We start from the raw sequence: 18,527 nt of genomic DNA, 5'->3' as shown, positions 1-18,527 counted from the left end.
GAGGATGAAGGAAGAGCCAAAGTTCTCTCCACTAGGCCATGCTGCTTCTAGTAATGTAATGAATATAGTGAAATGTAATCATTTATAATTAAACTCCCTGCACAGAGAATTCATTCATTCAATAGTATTTATTGAGTGCTTACTATGTGCAGAGCACTGTACTAAGCGCTTGGGATGAACAAGTCGGCAACAGATAGAGACGGTCCCTGCCGTTCGACGGGCTTACAGTCTAATCGGGGGAGACGGACAGACAAGAACAATGGCAATAAACAGCGTCAAGGGGAAGAACATCTCGTAAAAACAATGGCAACTAAATAGAATCGAGGCGATGTACTATTCATTAACAAAATAAATAGGGTAACGAAAATATATACAGTTGAGCGGACGAGTACAGTGCTGTGGGGATGGGAAGGGAGAGGTGGAGGAGCAGAGGGAAAAGGGGAAAATGAGGCTTTAGCTGCGGAGAGGTAAAGGGGGGATGGCAGAGGGAGTAGAGGGGGAAGAGGAGCTCAGTCTGGGAACGCCTCTTGGAGGAGGTGATTTTTAAGTAGGGTTTTGAAGAGGGAAAGAGAATCAGTTTGGCGGAGGTGAGGAGGGAGGGCGTTCCAGGACCGCGGGAGGACGTGACCCAGGGGTCGACGGCGGGATAGGCGAGACCGAGGGACGGCGAGGAGGTGGGCGGCGGAGGAGCGGAGCGTGCGGGGTGGGCGGTAGAAAGAGAGAAGGGAGGAGAGGTGGGAAGGGGCAAGGTGATGGAGAGCCTCGAAGCCTAGAGTGAGGAGTTTTTGTTTGGAGCGGAGGTCGATAGGCAACCACTGGAGTTGTTTAAGAAGGGGAGTGACATGCCCAGATCGTTTCTGCAGGAAGATGAGCCGGGCAGCGGAGTGAAGAATAGACCGGAGCGGGGCGAGAGAGGAGGAAGGGAGGTCAGAGAGAAGGCTGACACAGTAGTCATTCCCCATTCCCCATCGCCCCTGCCCTCCTCCCTTCCTTAACTTCTATTTTTAACCACTCAATCTCCAAGGGCTCCTTCCCCTCTGCCTTCAAACACGCCCACGTCTCCCCCATCCTAAAAAAACCCGCTCTTGACCCCACTTCCCCCTCCAGTTATCGTCCTATCTCCCTACTACCCTTCCTTTCCAAAATCTTAGAACGAGTCGTCTACAATCGATGCCTAGAATTCCTTAACTCCCATTCTCTCCTAGACCCCCTCCAATCTGGCTTCCGTCCCCTCCACTCTACCGAGACTGCTCTCTCTAAGGTCACCCATGACCTCCTTCTTGCCAAATCCAATGGCTCCTACTCCATTCTGATCCTCCTTGACCTCTCTGCTGCCTTTGACACTGTCGACCATCCCCTCCTCCTCCATACCTTATCTCACCTTGGCTTCACGGACTCTGTCCTCTCCTGGTTCTCCTCTTACCTCTCTGGCCGATCATTCTCGGTCTCCTTCGCTGGAGCCTCCTCCCCCTCCCATCCTTTAACTGTTGGAGTTCCTCAAGGGTCAGTTCTTGGCCCTCTTCTGTTCTCCATTTACACTCACTCCCTCGGTGAACTCATCCGCTCTCACGGCTTTGACTACCATCTCTACGCAGATGACACGCAGATCTACATCTCCGCCCCTGTCCTCTCCCCCTCCCTTCAGGCTCGCATCTCCTCCTGCCTCCGGGACGTCTCCACCTGGATGTCGGCCCGCCACCTAAAACTCAACATGAGCAAGACTGAGCTCCTCATCTTCCCTCCCAAGCCCGGTCCGCTCCCAGACTTCTCCATCACCGTGGATGGCACGACCATCCTTCCCGTCCCGCAGGCCCGCAATCTCGGTGTCATCCTTGACTCGTCCCTCTCGTTCACCCCACACATCCTATCCGTTACCGAGACCTGCCGGTTTCACCTCTACAATATCGCCAAGATCCGCCCTTTCCTCTCCACCCAAACGGCTACCTTACTATTACGGGCTCTCGTTATATCCCGGCTACACTACTGTGTCAGCCTTCTCTCTGACCTCCCTTCCTCCTCTCTCGCCCCGCTCCGGTCTATTCTTCACTCCGCTGCCCGGCTCATCTTCCTGCAGAAACGATCTGGGCATGTCACTCCCCTTCTTAAACAACTCCAGTGGTTGCCTATCGACCTCCGCTCCAAACAAAAACTCCTCACTCTAGGCTTCAAGGCTCTCCATCACCTTGCCCCTTCCTACCTCTCCTCCCTTCTCTCTTTCTACCGCCCACCCCGCACGCTCCGCTCCTCCGCCGCCCACCTCCTCGCCGTCCCTCGGTCTCGCCTATCCCGCTGTCGACCCCTGGGTCACGTCCTCCCGCGGTCCTGGAACGCCCTCCCTCCTCACCTCCGCCAAACTGATTCTCTTTCCCTCTTCAAAACCTTACTTAAAAATCACCTCCTCCAAGAGGCCTTCCCAGACTGAGCTCCTCTTCCCCCTCTACTCCCTCTGCCATCCCCCCTTTACCTCTCCGCAGCTAAAGCCTCATTTTCCCCTTTTCCCTCTGCTCCTCCACCTCTCCCTTCCCATCCCCACAGCACTGTACCCGTCCGCTCAACTGTATATATTTTCGTTACCCTATTTATTTTGTTAATGAATTGTACATCGCCTTGATTCTATTTAGTTGCCATTGTTTTTACGAGATGTTCTTCCCCTTGACGCTGTTTATTGCCATTGTTCTTGTCTGTCCGTCTCCCCCGATTAGACTGTAAGCCCGTCAAACGGCAGGGACTGTCTCTATCTGTTGCCGACTTGTTCATCCCAAGCACTTAGTACAGTGCTCTGCACATAGTAAGCGCTCAATAAATACTATTGAATGAATGAATGAAAGTAGTCTAGCCGGGATATAACGAGAGCCCGTAATAGTAAGGTAGCCGTTTGGGTGGAGAGGAAAGGGCGGATCTTGGCGATATTGTAGAGGTGAAACCGGCAGGTCTTGGTAACGGATAGGATGTGTGGGGTGAACGAGAGGGACGAGTCAAGGATGACACCGAGATCGCGGGCCTGAGAGACGGGAAGGACGGTCGTGCCATCCACGGTGATAGAGAAGTCTGGGAGAGGACCGGGTTTGGGGGGGAAGATGAGGAGCTCAGTCTTGCTCATGTTGAGTTTTAGGTGGCGGGCCGACATCCAGGTGGAGACGTCCCGGAGGCAGGAGGAGATGCGAGCCTGAAGGGAGGGGGAGAGGACGGGGCGGAGATGTAGATCTGCGTGTCATCTGCGTAGAGATGGTAGTCAAAGCCGTGAGAGCCAATGAGTTCACCGAGGGAGTGAGTGTAAATGGAGAACAGAAGAGGGCCAAGAACTGACCCTTGAGGAACTCCAACAGTTAAAGGATGGGAGGGGGAGGAGGCTCCAGCGAAGGAGACCGAGAATGATCGGCCAGAGAGGTAAGAGGAGAACCAGGAGAGGACAGAGTCCGTGAAGCCAAGGTGAGATAAGGTATGGAGGAGGAGGGGATGGTCGACAGTGTCAAAGGCAGCAGAGAGGTCAAGGAGGATCAGAATGGAGTAGGAGCCATTGGATTTGGCAAGAAGGAGGTCACGGGTGACCTTAGAGAGAGCAGTCTCGGTAGAGTGGAGGGGACGGAAGCCAGATCGGAGGGGGTCTAGGAGAGAATGGGAGTTAAGGAATTCTAGGCATCGATTGTAGACGACTCGTTCTAGGATTTTGGAAAGGAAGGGTAGTAGGGAGATAGGACGATAACTGGAGGGGGAAGTGGGGTCAAGAGCGGGTTTTTTTAGGATGGGGGAGACGTGGGCATGTTTGAAGGCAGAGGGGAAGGAGCCCTTGGAGATTGGTTAAAAATAGAAGTTAAGGAAGGTAGGAGGGCAGGGGCGATGGTTTTAAGAAGGTGAGAGGGAATGGGGTCCGAGGCGCAGGTGGAGGGGGTGGCACTTGCGAGGAGGGAGGAGATCTCCTCTGAGGATACTGCAGGGAAGGATGGGAAAGTAGGGGAGGGGGTTGTTGGGGGGGAGGGGAGAGGCGGAGGGGTGACTTTGGGGAGCTCAGACCTGATTGTGTTGATTTTCGTGAGGAAATAGGTGGCCAGATCATTGGGGGTGAGAGATGGGGGAGGGGGAGGAACAGGGGGCCTAAGGAGAGAGTTAAAGGTCCGGAACAATCGGCGGGGGTGACGGGCATGGGTGTCGATGAAGGAGGAGAAGAAGCTTTGCCTGGCGGAGGAGAGGGCAGAGTTAAGGTAGGAAAGGATAAATTTGAAGTGTGTGAGGTCGGCTCGGTGCTTGGACTTTCGCCAGCAGCGCTCGGCAGCTCGAGCATAGGAGCGTAGGAGGCGGACGGAGGAGGTGATCCGGGGCCGTGGGTTAGTGGAGCGAGAGCGGCGGAGGGAAAGGGGGGCGAGAGAGTCGAGATGAGTAGAGAGGGTGGAGTTGAGAGCGGAGACCCGATCGTCGAGAGTGGGAAGAGAGGACAGGGCGGCGAGGTGAGGAGAGATGCTATTGGAAAGACGGATGGGATCGAGAGAGCGGAGGTCTCCGTGGGGCAGTAGCGAAGATTTGCAGGGGGAGGGAGTGTGAGAGATGAGGCAGGTGAGAAGGTTATGGTCAGAGAGAGGGATTTCAGAGTCGGTGAGGGAGGAGATAGTGCAGCGGTAGGAGATGACGAGATCGAGGGTGTGACCGAGTCGGTGAGTGGGCGCGGTACGGTGGAGGAGGAGGTCGGCAGAGTCGAGGAGGGATAGCGGGCGGGTGGCGGAGGAGTCGTCGGGTACATCCGTATGGATGTTGAAGTCTCCGAGGATCAGAGTGGGCAGAGAGAAGGAGAGAAGGAAGGTGAGAAAGGGGCCAAGGTGGTTGAAGAAGTCGGAGGTGGGACCGGGAGGGCGGTAGATGACGGCGACAAGTAACTGGAGTGGGTGGTAGAGGCGAATGATATGGGCTTCGAAGGAGGGGAAGGAGAGGGAGGGGGGAGGAGGGATAGTGCGGAAGCAGCGACGGGGCGAGAGGAGGAAGCCGACGCCTCCTCCCTTACCGGTGAGTCTGGGGGAGTGGGAGAAGGAGAGGCCTCCGCCGGAGAGAGCGGCGGCGGAGACCGTGTCTTCGGGAGAGAGCCGCGTTTCCGAAAGGGCGAGGAGGAGGAGAGAGCGGGAGAGGAAAAGGTCATGGATGAAAGGTAGCTTGCCTGTAATAGAGCGGGGGTTCCAGAGGCCACACTTGAAAGTAGCTGTGGGTGCAAGGGGAGGAGAGGGGGAAGGGCGGCGCGGTCTAGGGGATAGACCGTGGGCCTGGAGTTAGGACCTGCGTTCTAATTCCGGCTTTGCCACTTGTCTGCCGTGTGACCTTGGGCAAGTCACTTCACTTTTCTGAGCCTCAGGTACCTCATCTGTAAAATGGGGATTAAGACTGAGCCCCATGGGGGACATGGATGGGGTCCACCCTGACTAGTTTGTATCTATCTTGACGCTTAGTACGGTGACGGGCACACAGTAAGCTCTTAAAGTTCAAATGAAGAGCGGGATGAAATAGCCTGTGTATACAAATATTTAAAAATACACATATAAATGAGTGCTAAGTGAGGTGTCTTGTGCATCCATCTTCTGCAGGATGGGGGGATGAGATGTGGTCTGGTGGGATACTATTGCGGGGAGGCATCCTTGAGAGGGTTTGAAAGCGATGTAAAGGTGAGCCTGGGAAGACTGGAAGCTGGAAAATCATCGGTAAAGGGAACAGATCTCTAAAATGGAGAACCTCGGTGAAGAGCCTTGAAGCCAAAGATAAGGGGTTTCTGGTTGATGGGGGTGGGGGTGTGCCTTAAAAAGTTTCAGAGGAACGGAGAGATGAACACCAAGCGCCACTCTCGGAATAGGATCTGTGTAGCAACGCGGAACACAGACTGAAGTGGGGAGAGTGCGGTCGCAGGATTGTCTTTTTAACAAAAAAGTACAGTACTCTGAAAAAGTAGGTGTCGAACAGATAGCGGTGCTAACACCGGAGAGCACCGTGAATACTTTCAGATTTGGGAACGAAATTAATGAATGACTTCAAAGGAACCCTTTCGGCGATGTGTAACTCTTGTCTTCCCCTTTCCAGGAGGAGTAGTAAACCTCACGAGGACATCATTGGCATCAGATCTCAGAACCGAGGGTCCCTGGCTCAAGGCAAGAGTTTTTTGATGAGCAAATTTTCATCTCTAAACCAAAAAGTTAAGCAGACGAAATCCAACGTCAACATCGGCAACTTGCGAAAGCTCGGGACCTTTGCCAGACCAGAGATGAAAGTGAACTTCTTGAAACCCAATCTCAAAGTGAATCTCTGGAAATCAGATAGTAGCCTTGAAACTATGGAAAGCGCAGGCGTAGCGGATAATAAAGTCCAGGCAGGATCCGACGGGGAGCTCTCTTCGGACAACGAATCCTACCATTCCGACGAGTTCCTTGTGAATTCGAAATCGGACGAGGACAAGCAACTCGCCGGTTCCCTAGAGAACGTGGGGCACACGGACTACGTTCTGCCTAGCTGCGGCATCATCGTTTCGGCTCCTCGGTTGGGCGGCCGGTCCCAATCGGTAAGCAGCGCCGACGTGCACGTTCCTGCCGAGATCCCCGCCTCCCACGGGAGCAGGCCCGGGAGCGAACCCAGATCTCCCGTGAAGAGAACCCCTTCGGCCGACAGCCTGCTGGTTAACTTCGCGAAACCCGTCGACGCTTACTGCCACAGGTTCGTACACGACGCCCAGAGTCAGATGACCGACTCTCCGGAAGCGGAGAAGAGCTGCCTGCTACAAGCCCAGGAGGTAGAGCACAGCACCGGCGTCCTTTCCAAGGCGAGAACACGGTCAGAGACGACAGAGCCCGAGACCCCTTCCCGACCGTCTAAACTGGACGTGCCCTTCTCAGAGCTCGGCCCGCAGTTCCTGGCGGTGGAAGCACCGTTCTCTGTCACGTCGCCGAAGACGCCGGGCTCGCTTTCCGGCGCGCCGGAGGGCGAGGCGGGGCTCCTCCCTACCCCTTCTCCCGCAGAACCCAACGGCAGCAGGGCCGTCTCTCCCTTCGCCAAGATCCGGAGCTCCATGGTTCAAGTGGCGAACATCACCCAGGCGGGACTGACTCAAGGGATAAACTTCGCAGTGGCAAAGGTCCAGAAGAGCCCAGCGGAACCCGAGCTGGGTCACGCAGCCCAACAGGGTCAACTGAGAGACATGTTTATCCAGTGCCAAACACGAATAATTCAGATTTAGTCAACCTCCCCCTCCACCCCTCCCCACCCGCACATATCCTTAACTGTGGCTTGTAAGTATTCCCGACCAAGAGAATTGCACATGAGAGGCCCATATGATTTGTTACCGCCTCTTGAATTTGGGAATCTGAAATTCCCATGTCCGTGGGGAAACTTGCTTGGTGCCTGAGCGGATTTCAGGCGACGGCGCACCATCCCGGCGAGGGGTCTGAACAGGTAGCTTATACACTGACACGGACCGGTGGGCCGTTCACTTTAAAACGGCCAGTCCCGGAACCGGCCCCGTAGGGACGATTTGGGTTTTCATTAAGAGGTTGGGCATTGACACGTTTACCTTTAACTCTGTACTGTAGGAGCAAAGGATCTAAGTGAAGTCACGTTTGGCACTCATTTTGGTAATTCACTTTTCCTCGGAATAAAAAGCTGTCGTCCTATTTGCGTGACGGTGCCTATGCAACTTAGTCGAAACGGGCTGCCGGGAACGTAGAAGGTTTTTATTGAGTTGAATCTAAGAGAGCAAGCCAGCGTTCAGTAATAAGCCACTTCAGGAGTTGAATGTGCTTTTCCCTGTGAAATAGAGGGCCTAGTTACCCCCAAAATACTATGTAGCAGAACCAACTAGGGGCCGACGTTTGCCTTTTAACCCGCGAGAGCGATCTTAACACCCCGCCGCCTAGAACCGACTCGATCCGAGGCAATAAAACCTCTGCGAACGGCGCACTTTCCGGATCCTTATAAGCCCACTCCCTAATTTCTTAGTAGCGGGAACCAAGTTAAACGTGTCTGCTGGCTCTTGCTTATTCCAGTGTGAGAAAGTCCAGTCTCTCCCTTGTTTCTTCAGTCCTCCCACACGCTGGGATTTCCCCTGACGGTGTAACCCGGCCTGCCACCTCTGAGAGCGAGATAGTCTGAAGATGTTGCTCGAACTAGTTTGAAACTCTAGCCCCCACTGCGTAGAAGCAGTACCTCGGTGTTTAGTACGTGTAGCGTGTGTGTGGATAGGTTGCCTTGGAGCGTTCCGAACAAGTGTCATAACCGTAGTACGTCTTTCAAGCTTTCCTGTTTCGAAACGATCGCCTAGACGACTTGTGTCTGTTAAAAACCGATAGTTTTCAACTGTTATTTATTAATGTTTTATTACAGTGACGTGTCTTTCGAAGTGCATCCATACAACCTTGTGACTAAAATACCATTGTATTTTAACGTGAAGGTATGTACATGCGAATTATTTTAATAAAAAAAAATTACAAGTTGCTCTACGAGGGTTAGTCAAACTTTTGAGTTTCATTAGCGGCCCAGATGATTCTCCTTCTGCCACTCCCTTTCCTTTCCAAGTGCTAAGAAAAATAGCTGGATCCAGAAACTGTTCCTTAAAACCGCACCCTGCCGTCCACATCCCTGAAAGATAGTTTGACGTTGGGTTGGGGAGCACTCGCAGTAAAAAGCTATTAACTTAGTATTTGCCATTTTTCAACCACCGCCAAAGGCACTTTAGAACCCCGTCACTAAGGAAACAGCGAACACGACGAAATACGTATGTTAAACCTTTAATATCAAATAGTTTGCACATCGTTATTGGTTTCGGCAATTACAAAACAAGCTTTAAAAGCTTCAGTAAGTTGAAAGGAGCTTACTGAATACCATATAAACTGTTTCCAGGCTTGGTTTGAATTACAAGGATAAGTATCACTTATCTCGATACAAATTATCTACAAAACAGTATGGTATAAATGCTATTTTCATTTTACAAGAACCTTGCAGCTCGCTGCATATAACACGTTTTCTAAATTCTTTTTTTTTTTTTTTTTGCACCTGAAGTAGCAGGAAGGAGATTTTTAAAGTTCATTTCCATTAACACACTTCTGTTGCTGAAGTCGGGTTTTGCGTAAAGACTCCAGCTGCTTTGCTCTCAGCCACCTCTCTCTCGATAATGTCGTCTGGCCAGCGCTTAAGGAGAGAAACCTGATTGGGGAGGGGAAAGAAGCCGGTTTCAGTACAAACTTAATTGAAGCGTGTGGGGGTTCCACCCCCTGGAAAAAGCTGCTTTAGTGAGCGGGAAAAAACATGCCAATTCTGATGTTGATGGAAGAGATTAGACTGAAGCAAATCTAGAGCAATAGCTTGCCATAATAGCTGCAAATAGAGAAGCAGTGAGGCCTAAGGACTTGGATTCTAATCCCGGCTCCGCCACTCGTCTGCTGTACGACCTTGGGCAAATCGCTTCATTCCCCGTGCCTGTTACCTCATACGGCGATTGAGACTGTGAGCCCCAGGTGGGACAGGGACTGTGTCCAACCTGATTATCTTGAGAAGCAGCGTGGCTCAGAGGTCATGGGTTCGAATCCCAGCTCTGCCACTTGTCAGCTGTGTGACTGTGGGCAAGTCGCTTCACTTCTCTGGGCCTCAGTTACCTCATCTGTAAAATGGGGATTAAGACTGTAAACCTCACGTGGGACAGCCTGATTACCCTGTATCTACCCCAGCGCTTAGAACAGTGATCTGCACCTAGTAAGCGCTTAGATACCAACATTATTATGATCATCTTGTGTCCACTCCAGCAGCTAGAACAGTGCCTGGCACATCGAAAGCACTTAAAAATACCATTAAAAAAAGGGGTGGGGGGGGACATAGCTGTCTTTAATCTTCATAACTACCACAAGTTTTCAGCATTCCTCTGCTTTCTAGTTTTATAGTGTTTGTCCTGGAAACATCACCTGTACTGTTGGAAGAATCTTCCCTAATCCTAAGGAGACGGCATGGCTTAGTGAAAAGAGCAGAGGCCTGGGAGGCAGAAGACCTGTGTTCTAATCCCAGCATTGTCCCTTGCCTGCTGTATGACCTTGGGCAAGTCACTTAACTTCGGTGCCTTGGTTTTCCTCATCTGAAAACCGGGGAGTCAGTACGAGTTCTCCCTCATACACGAGCCCATGGCAGTCAGGGGTAGGTGTCCAACCTGAAGATCTTCTACTTAGTACCGTGCTTGGCATATAAGAAGCACATACCATCGTCATCATTGAGGGATGACATTAATAATCTGTCATTAATATTCCCGCTGTAGCGCTCTATACTAAACAAAGTGAAAGCACGAAAGTGAAAGTTTTCCCAACAAACTTTGGAAAGTGTGTTGAGCGTTCAAGATGGGGGAAGCAAAGCATCTTGTATTCTTTTAAAAGCTGAGCCACGTTGAAACGGAGAACTTGCCCGTTTACCGACTCTGCCAGTCGAAATAAGTTAGCAGGGGATCGACTGGAGGAAGAGTTACCTTGCTACAATAAGCAGTTGATGGAGATCATCCGCCGTTATGCTCTGAGGATCGTTCTTGCGCATTTCAACGAAGTCATCTTCAACAGCCTGAATCAGAAGACAGAATGCATTCTGAAACCAAAATGCCTTTTGAAGATTCACATAGATAAACGGCTAGGCGCACTTTAGGAATTATGAACTGCAACTAAGCAGAAACAGTTGGAAGTTTGGGCATCAGAAGTGTTAATCGATTCTCTCCTAGCAGAGCAGTTTAAAAAGTAACACATTGTTTGAGAGTTTCTTTCCTTCCCAAAATAAAAAGGAAATGTCATCTGCATTTACTAAATGCTATTAAAGAGACTCCACTATTATCGAAATCACCATCACAGCGATACAACTTCATTTAAATAATGCCCTCGCTCAGATTAAACAGAGTACCTCGCCCGGAGTTTTTAAAGACTCCCCTTTACCCCACCCCAACCTACCTTGGTTATTTCATCCGAGATGCTGTAGTCTAGCAACCTCACGAGAGTCAGATAAATGCGAAATTTATTCAGGAGGGAGGGGAACACAGCTGTGAGAAGGCTTTTCATGTATTCTTCCATGTTCGGAGGAATGATCTGTGGTTGTAAGTGAACTTGGCAGTCTGACTGAAGAAAAAAACAATTTACAGATGATTTTCCACGTTTCAAAACTGCCAAATATTCCAAAGGTACATGATCGTTCTCACTGGTGCCGGGAGAGGGGTAGGTACTACTAAAATCTTTATTCAGTAGGGAGGCAAAAACGTGGATCTAGCATATTATTATTCCCTTTCTAGTAAAAGTGAATCAGCTTTATCAAAGCAGTGATTGCTGAGGATAGGCTAAAATAAAAATGGAACTAGAATCAAATATAAAGAAAATATATATAATATGTAATATGAATATAATTCTCCCCTCTTAGACTGAAGGGCTACCTCCAACCCGATTACCTTGGCTCTTACCCCAGTGTTATGGGCACGGGGTCAGCACTTAAATACCAGTTATCATGACTGTAAATTTAAGAACTATCTTCAAGTATTCCAAATGAGTACTTTAGAAATACCCCAAGAAAATCAATAGTCCTACTCGAGAAAAAGAAAACTTGGCTTCCTTTCTCACATTAAGTACTGATCTGTGTTTTGGGACAGCTACTGGACATTCACTTGACTTTTCCTAGGCTGATTATAGGGATACCAAGTTGCTTGGCTTAAATGTCCTGGTTCCAAGATGCTTTCCTTTCCGGTGATGCACGTGTAAAACGATTACATGGAAATCAGCACCAGTTGTCTTAAAATAACTATTCTCGGTGATATACCGGGCAGGCATACCAAGCACTTATACCAATTGTCATTCTTCCCCTGTGCCCAATTTTTTTTTTTTTAAAAAAAAGCTCTCGTCATACCGGTAGGAGTGATCTGCCCTCTGAAATAATAAGTACATTAATATTGCAAGGGAATTCCATCTGGTGGTAACTGAAGTCATAATCCACCTTCTGCCAAGTTATTAGGTTGCCCAGCGCTGTCACATTGTGAACTCCTAAGAGGGGGGAAGGAAAACAACAACAAACAAGACTTGGTTATTTGATGTTCATCATTGACTCAAATTCAAACTTTCCCCGTAATGTAAAAATCTGGGTTTGGGGCCTAGCTTCAGGGCATAAAAGGAGACGTTGAGCTTCCTCGCCACATTTCACAGTGCAACGGTACCAGAACGATGGCGCGTTCTTCTTGGTCGCCTTTCCACCGGGATTTCCAGAAGACGGTCCTTCCCCTTTAACTCCAGCAGCTGCCGCCATCCAATGGGCTGGAGACGCCCCCCTTGGGGCTTGGCTGACTTGAGGGAACCCCACCCTGGCCGAGTACACACAGCAGGACCAGGGCCCGAGGCTGATACCTTTGCGACAGCCACCTACTGCCGGGCTGTTTGTGAAAGTGAACCGATGCCCGCTGAAGCAAGTGCCACGCAAGATCTGCTGACCGTAGACTCCCCTGGAGGGCACGCTCTTCCACCCCGGCAGGGTTGCTTATGTCCCGCACAAGGGCTGACCATACTTTGGTGGGGAGGAGACGGTCTCCGGGAGCCCTCCGCACCGAGGGCTGAAGCAACTTCGGTGGCTCCCCACTCTCTTCCTGGGCTTGGGCACTCCTCTCTCCCTCTCTAAGCACTTGGGTACCTGTACATATTCTTATTTTATTTTAGTGCATGTCCCCCCCTCTAGATTGTAAGTTTCTTGGTGGGGTGAGGGTGGCGGGGGGGTGTCATGTCCCGTCTACTGACTCTGCTTAGTAGGGTTCTCTACACAAATGCTACTGATTGATTCCTACTCTTTACCCCAACCCTGCTGGGGGAAGAGGAGAAAGATTTTCCCTCTGCTCCACCCCATAGACACTGATTTTGGATGAGGGAGGTGGCTGTCTTCACCTGAGGCCAGGAACAGAGATCGAAAGAAGTTGGAGGTGACCTTTTATCCTTTCAGATTGGCCGTCCCCTGTCCCAGGCAAGCCTTTCCAGGGCCGGAGAGGGTGGCTTTTACCCTTGGACCCTGCCAACGCACCACCCTGGATCTTCACCCAGGCAGTTTGGAGGAGCTCCTTCCTGTGTGGCTACTAGGAAATTCATTAAATGGCCTTCTACCAGGAATCGCTGCCCATTCCTGCTGCACAAGGACTGCTCTTGGGGGAATCAGTCTGCCCTGGTCACAGGTCAGTAAAGGAACAAATGCCAATGGGTCTCACCTGAAACCCTGCACAACACCCAGAGGCCAAGCCTGTTTATCTTTGGATACACCGCCAGCTTGGAGAACCTGGGGAGATTCTGGGGCTGAAGCAGGAGCTGGGAGTCGTCGGGTAACGGGTAGTTTAACCATCGCGCCGAGAAGCTGCTAAAATGCCGAGGCCTCGCCCATCAGGTTCCAGCCCTCAACCATCTGCCCCAGGAAAGAGCCAGGACAGGAATGCCAAAAGGTTTGTGGGGCGCCCTTGTAGACTATCAGCTCCTTGCGGGCAGGGATCGTGTCTGTTTGAATTGCACTTTTCCAAGTGCTCAATACAGTGCTCCGCTCCAGGAAGTGCTCAAATAGCACTAGTTGCTCGAGTGATGGACTGATTGCTCACCCCCTCCCTATGTACTCAGCGGAAAGCCTCCCCCAGGATCCAGGAATCCCTTCCTGGGGATAAAGCCCTGTCAAGTGAGTTAGCTTTCCCATTTAGGGTTCACGTGCTTGGGTGTAACAAGATACAAATAAATCTTCCTGAACCAGTCCGTGACATCAGTCTGCTAAATCCGAGGACTGAGGCTGCTCCTCAGAGAACCCTTCAGCCTTACGCAAGACTTCCGAGAAGGGCGCCTAAGTCTGCGATCCGCCGACAAGGATTTGTCTACAGGAACCAACTGAGGGATGGCTATCAGACTGCAGACAAGCACTTCTGATCATATTTTACCAATTTACCAGTTCTAACATGGACGTTAATGACCTTATCTTCATGGAAGGGATTTATTGAGAGGGTATTAACTGTTGGTTTAAAGATAGATCATAAGACATTTTCTCAGAGAACATGGAGAAGGAGCTACATTACGGCCTAAACCCAGGTGAAGTCATACAGCATCAGGGACCTAATTATTTTTAGCTGAATGAGCTTATGGAGGCCTACGGTGCCATCATTACAACAGTGGGGATGGTGGAGGTCACGAAATCTGGAGAGGTTTTAACAGTCACCTTCATCAGATCTGTAAGCTTTTTATGGGTAGGGAACATGTCTACCAACTCTTGTTATATGTGCTCTCCCAAGGGCTTAGTGCAGTGCTCTGCACGCAGCAAGTGCTCAATAAATACCATTGTTTGATTGGAATAATAAGGTCAATCACATTGCTGGACTGTCAGCTACTTTAGCAAACTGTGGCAGAAAATTCAGAAATACGCCACCCTCCTGCCATCTGCAAGAGTCAAATCCTTAGCCAATCCCTGGGTGAGCTTGCTTGAGGCTCACTTATTCTTAGGCAGATATTTTCAAAGGGGCCCTAAATTCCAGAATTTCCTGAAAAAAATCAGGGGGAGTCAGACTAATCTCAAACTCAAACTCAACTAATCTCAGAACAGAGCATTTTAAATGAAAGAAAATGAACTTTCATTTAAAAAGAAAAAAAGTTTTAGGACCTCAGCTCTTACAAAGAATATTCTAATTTCTCAGGGAGGCTGGCTCTGCCTGCCACACTTTGAAGACACAAAGCTACATAATCACATTTTTCCAGAAACAGAATATTCTGTTGGCAGATCTCATTTCCAATTCTGAACTCTGCTCTCTCATTTCTTCAGCCTCCATTTTCCAAATTACCTTAGCTAAGAAAACTACGTCATCATCTTTTCCCTTATCTAGATCAGTTAAGAGCAATATCAGACAAACATCCAACAAGGATTTGGGAAATACCCAAGCCACAGTTGACGTTAGAGAACCAGAGCACAGGCCCGGGGTCCAAAAGATCTGGATTCTAGTCCTGGCTCCTCCATTTGTCTGTGTGACCTTGGGCAAATCACTTCCATTCTCTTGGCCCAAGTTACCTCATCTGTAAAATGGGGGATAAGACTGTGAGATTCATAAGGAACATGAGCTGTGTCCAATCTGATTACTTTGTATCTACCTCAGTGCTTAGAACAGTGGCTGGCACATAGTAAGTGCTTAACCAATACCATAAAAAAAGATACATAATATTCAAGATCTTTCTTGAGTTATGACTGTAAGCTCTAAATCTATCATCATGTAGTTGTGCTTTTATTTTTCTCTAAAATGCATTTGTTCTCCATGGAAATTCATCTGCCACTTCAACCTATTCACTGAGCTTTATTTCCATCTTCAAGGCATTTCAACAACTACAGGAGTTAGTTAAATCCTATAGCTTTAAACTCGGACTCCTTTCTCCTTGAAGATGCTCACTAAAACCACACCTAGTACTGATTCCTAGATAAACCCACTACTTGCGTGCTTAGCTTTATCCATTGCTTTCGATCTTTGAGCAAGTTTTCTGCCCAGAACAGAACATTCCTCCAAATTCCATGTTTACCTGTCAATTCTATCTCTGGAATTCACTCATTCCTCTCCACCCAAACTGCAAACCACATGGTTCAGGCACTTGTCAGATCCCATCCCAACTGCTCTATCAGCCTCCTGTCTCTCACATCCCCAGGCCGCACATCACTCTGATGCCCGGTTCATCTTTCTAAAAAACTGTTCTGCACAAATCTCCCCACAACTCAAAAACCTCCAATGTCCAACCAATTTCACAGCAAGCAGAAACTCCTCACCATCGGATTCAACGCAGTCAGCTTTCTCCACCCGCCTTATTTACCTTCCCACCTCTTTCCCACTACAACCCAGCCCGCACCCAGTCCCTGGTTCTCCTTTCAAACCACTGACCCCCTGCTCACAGCCTCCCTTCTGCCTGGAACTAAACCCCCTACATATCTGACAGACCAGCGCACCGCCATCTTTAAGCTGTAGACTGAAAGCTCACTGTGGGAGGGAATTTATTTTATTGTACTCTGCCAAGTGCTTAGTATAGTGCTCAGCACACAGTAAGCACTCAGTAAATATGATTTGAATGGATAAATATGACTAAATGAATTTAAAGCCCTACTGAAATCACATCCCCTTCAGGAAGCCTTACTGGACTAAGTGCTCATCTCCCACGTCATTTTCCCTCCTTACTGACTCTCCCATGCACTTAATCCCCCAGCATTCTCATACACTTATGTGCACATCCTCTAGGCTGTAAGCTCCTGATAGGGAATCTTTACCAACTCTCTCATACTGTACACTCCCCCAAGTACTTAGTACAGTACTCTATACAAACTAAGCAATCAAATACCACTGACTAACCTAATTAATTTTTCTAAAAAAATTAGAAAATCTGTGTATGGAATATGGACCAAAGCCCTTTGATAATCTAAACAGCTTTTAAAGAACTAGCAGTTTCTGAGGTCTGATTTCCCCGTATAGAAACTTTGCTGCCCCAAGAAACAGGCTTTTTTGAAAATGCTCACTGATCCGAAATTATACAGTCTTACCAGGTAGACAAGTGAGAGGTCATTCCTATAGTTCCCAAGATCACTTCTGAAATGTTCTTAAGACGGAACGCCTATCTGTATGGCAAGTAATGTCCCCATGAGAATATAACTGAAATACTCCTGCAGAACATTTGGATGGAAACCAAAGTCCTACTTAAGGCATACCTCCTCCAAGGGGCCTTCCCAGACTAAGCCCCCTTTCCCCAGCTCCCCCTCCCTTCCACGTCACCTCGACTTGCTCTGTTTGCTTTTCCAGCCCCCACCCCAGCAGCGTGGCTCAGTGGAAAGAGCCTGGGCTTCGGAGTCAGAGGTCATGGGTTCGATTCCCGGCTCTGCCACTTGTCAGCTGTGTGACTGTGGGCAAGTCACTTAACTTCTCTGTGCCTCAGTTACCTCATGTGTAAAATGGGGATTAACTGGGAGCCTCACATGGGATGACCTGATTACCCTGTATCTCCCCCAGCACTTAGAACAGTGCTCTGCACATAGTAAGCTCTTAACAAATACAAATATTATTATTATTATCTGATCTTAGGGATCTGTCTATACTTAGTTTATCCATTTGGTCTAGTTCATTCTGTGTAAGTCAGAATTTGAACCCACTTCCTCTGACCCATCTGCTGTGAAAACTCATTTGGCGATAGCAGGAATCTTTCCAATATTTCCTCTGTAAAGACAGAGGAATAGAATTTATGTAGTCCTTAGTCCTTTTCAACTGAGTAGTCCTTACACAACATGATGATCGACTTGCTCTACAGTTCTTTAAATCCATTTAGGCCCACCTAATTTTCTGCCACTTTTTTCAGCATTTCTCACTTCTCTTAGGTGAGCTATTTGCTTTCTAAAAGATGACTGTCCTATTTCACTCTGAGTTAGCCCCAAAATTTTTGGTATGGTCTTTCAATTTAATTCCCTACAAATTATCACTCAACCAGAAAGATGTCCAAGATGCTACTCAAGTGGGGAAAATGAGGAATAGATCTACTACTTCTCCAAAGAACCAGTAGGTTACTTAGCTCCCACTCGAGGACACTACACAAAGAAACAAATGGCAATGAAAATGTTAACATCTAACTCTGAGAACTTATTTTCCTAAGCCTCTCCATCTTGTCTTCTATTGAAATCATGAAGAGGAAATTCTTAGAGCATCAGTCAGGCCCTGACTTGGCAGCAGAAATCAGATAACTCTGGGGAACACATTCGTACTGCAGGCAGAAGCGAGGCCAGGTAATTGAGCCCGTTCTAAGAAGATTCAGGCCAGCACCCTAGCTTTTGAAGATGTAGAATTTTTTTCCCTAAAACAGTGAAGTATCTAGAATTGGTATCTCCAGTGAGATTACCAATATCATGCTTGCTGGAAAACCGGCCATAGGATGGACTTATAGCTACTAATAGGATAGCTTCCCCCACGGAGACATTCCTATATGTATCTATCTGTGCGCATAAACCCATGGGCCTCTAGACGGTAAGACCCTTGTGGGCACAGAACATGCTGAATGTCCTCTCCCAAGCGCTTAATATAGTGCTCTGCACACAATAAGCAAGCAATAAATACCACTGATTGATGTGTGATTATACAGTGTCGCTCCACACTTCCAAGAACCCTCATTAAACTCACTCAGGCACATGACAGCACACATGTGGCGATATCACTTAAGACAGAGGGGGACTCACACTTGGGTGGGTATAAAGTTAATAATCCCACAACTAATCCTCTTTATACTGAGGATTTTTGCTCATCCAAGCTCACTTTAAATTCCCAGGTTGGGGAGAATCCCTGCAACTGCACCTAGTAAGGAGAATGCTTCTTTCACAAGACTAATGTCCTGGAAGTCAAATTTGTGATATGCAAATAATGCATCTGCACACTACAATATGGGGGCTGGGGAACAAGCAGCCTGTCTTGGGAGGAAATAATAACTGTGTACTAAACATTCCCGAGAGGTCAATACACTAATCTCATTCGCCAATCCACCACAGAAAATTGTTGTATGTAAAAGAAAAACTAC

At 48.8% G+C, this 18,527-nt stretch overlaps 2 protein-coding genes across 4 annotated transcripts in view; one reads left to right on the top strand and one right to left on the bottom strand.

The window, feature by feature from the left end:
* The window catches only part of INPP5F (inositol polyphosphate-5-phosphatase F), a 64,759-nt gene extending 56,306 nt beyond the window's left edge, over positions 1-8,453 (top strand). For all 3 annotated transcript variants that reach the window (XM_029080368.2, XM_029080367.2, XM_029080369.2), the window contains one exon: positions 6,049-8,453. In XM_029080368.2, the coding sequence (XP_028936201.1) occupies positions 6,049-7,195 (1,147 nt within the window). In that variant the 3' untranslated portion in view covers positions 7,196-8,453. The remainder of the gene's footprint in view (positions 1-6,048) is intronic.
* A 272-nt stretch (positions 8,454-8,725) lies between these two features.
* LOC100084400 (minichromosome maintenance complex binding protein) overlaps positions 8,726-18,527 on the bottom strand; it is a 44,511-nt gene continuing 34,709 nt past the window's right edge. Inside the window, 4 exon segments of the mRNA XM_029080371.1 lie at positions 8,726-9,156; positions 10,457-10,545; positions 10,923-11,087; positions 11,863-11,996. Of these exon segments, the coding sequence (XP_028936204.1) occupies positions 9,030-9,156; positions 10,457-10,545; positions 10,923-11,087; positions 11,863-11,996 (515 nt within the window). The 3' untranslated portion in view covers positions 8,726-9,029.

Source organism: Ornithorhynchus anatinus, chromosome 16 (genome assembly GCF_004115215.2).
Source record: "Ornithorhynchus anatinus isolate Pmale09 chromosome 16, mOrnAna1.pri.v4, whole genome shotgun sequence".
NCBI classification, from domain to species: Eukaryota; Metazoa; Chordata; class Mammalia; order Monotremata; family Ornithorhynchidae; genus Ornithorhynchus; species Ornithorhynchus anatinus.
This window is presented reverse-complemented; position numbering and strand designations above follow the sequence as displayed.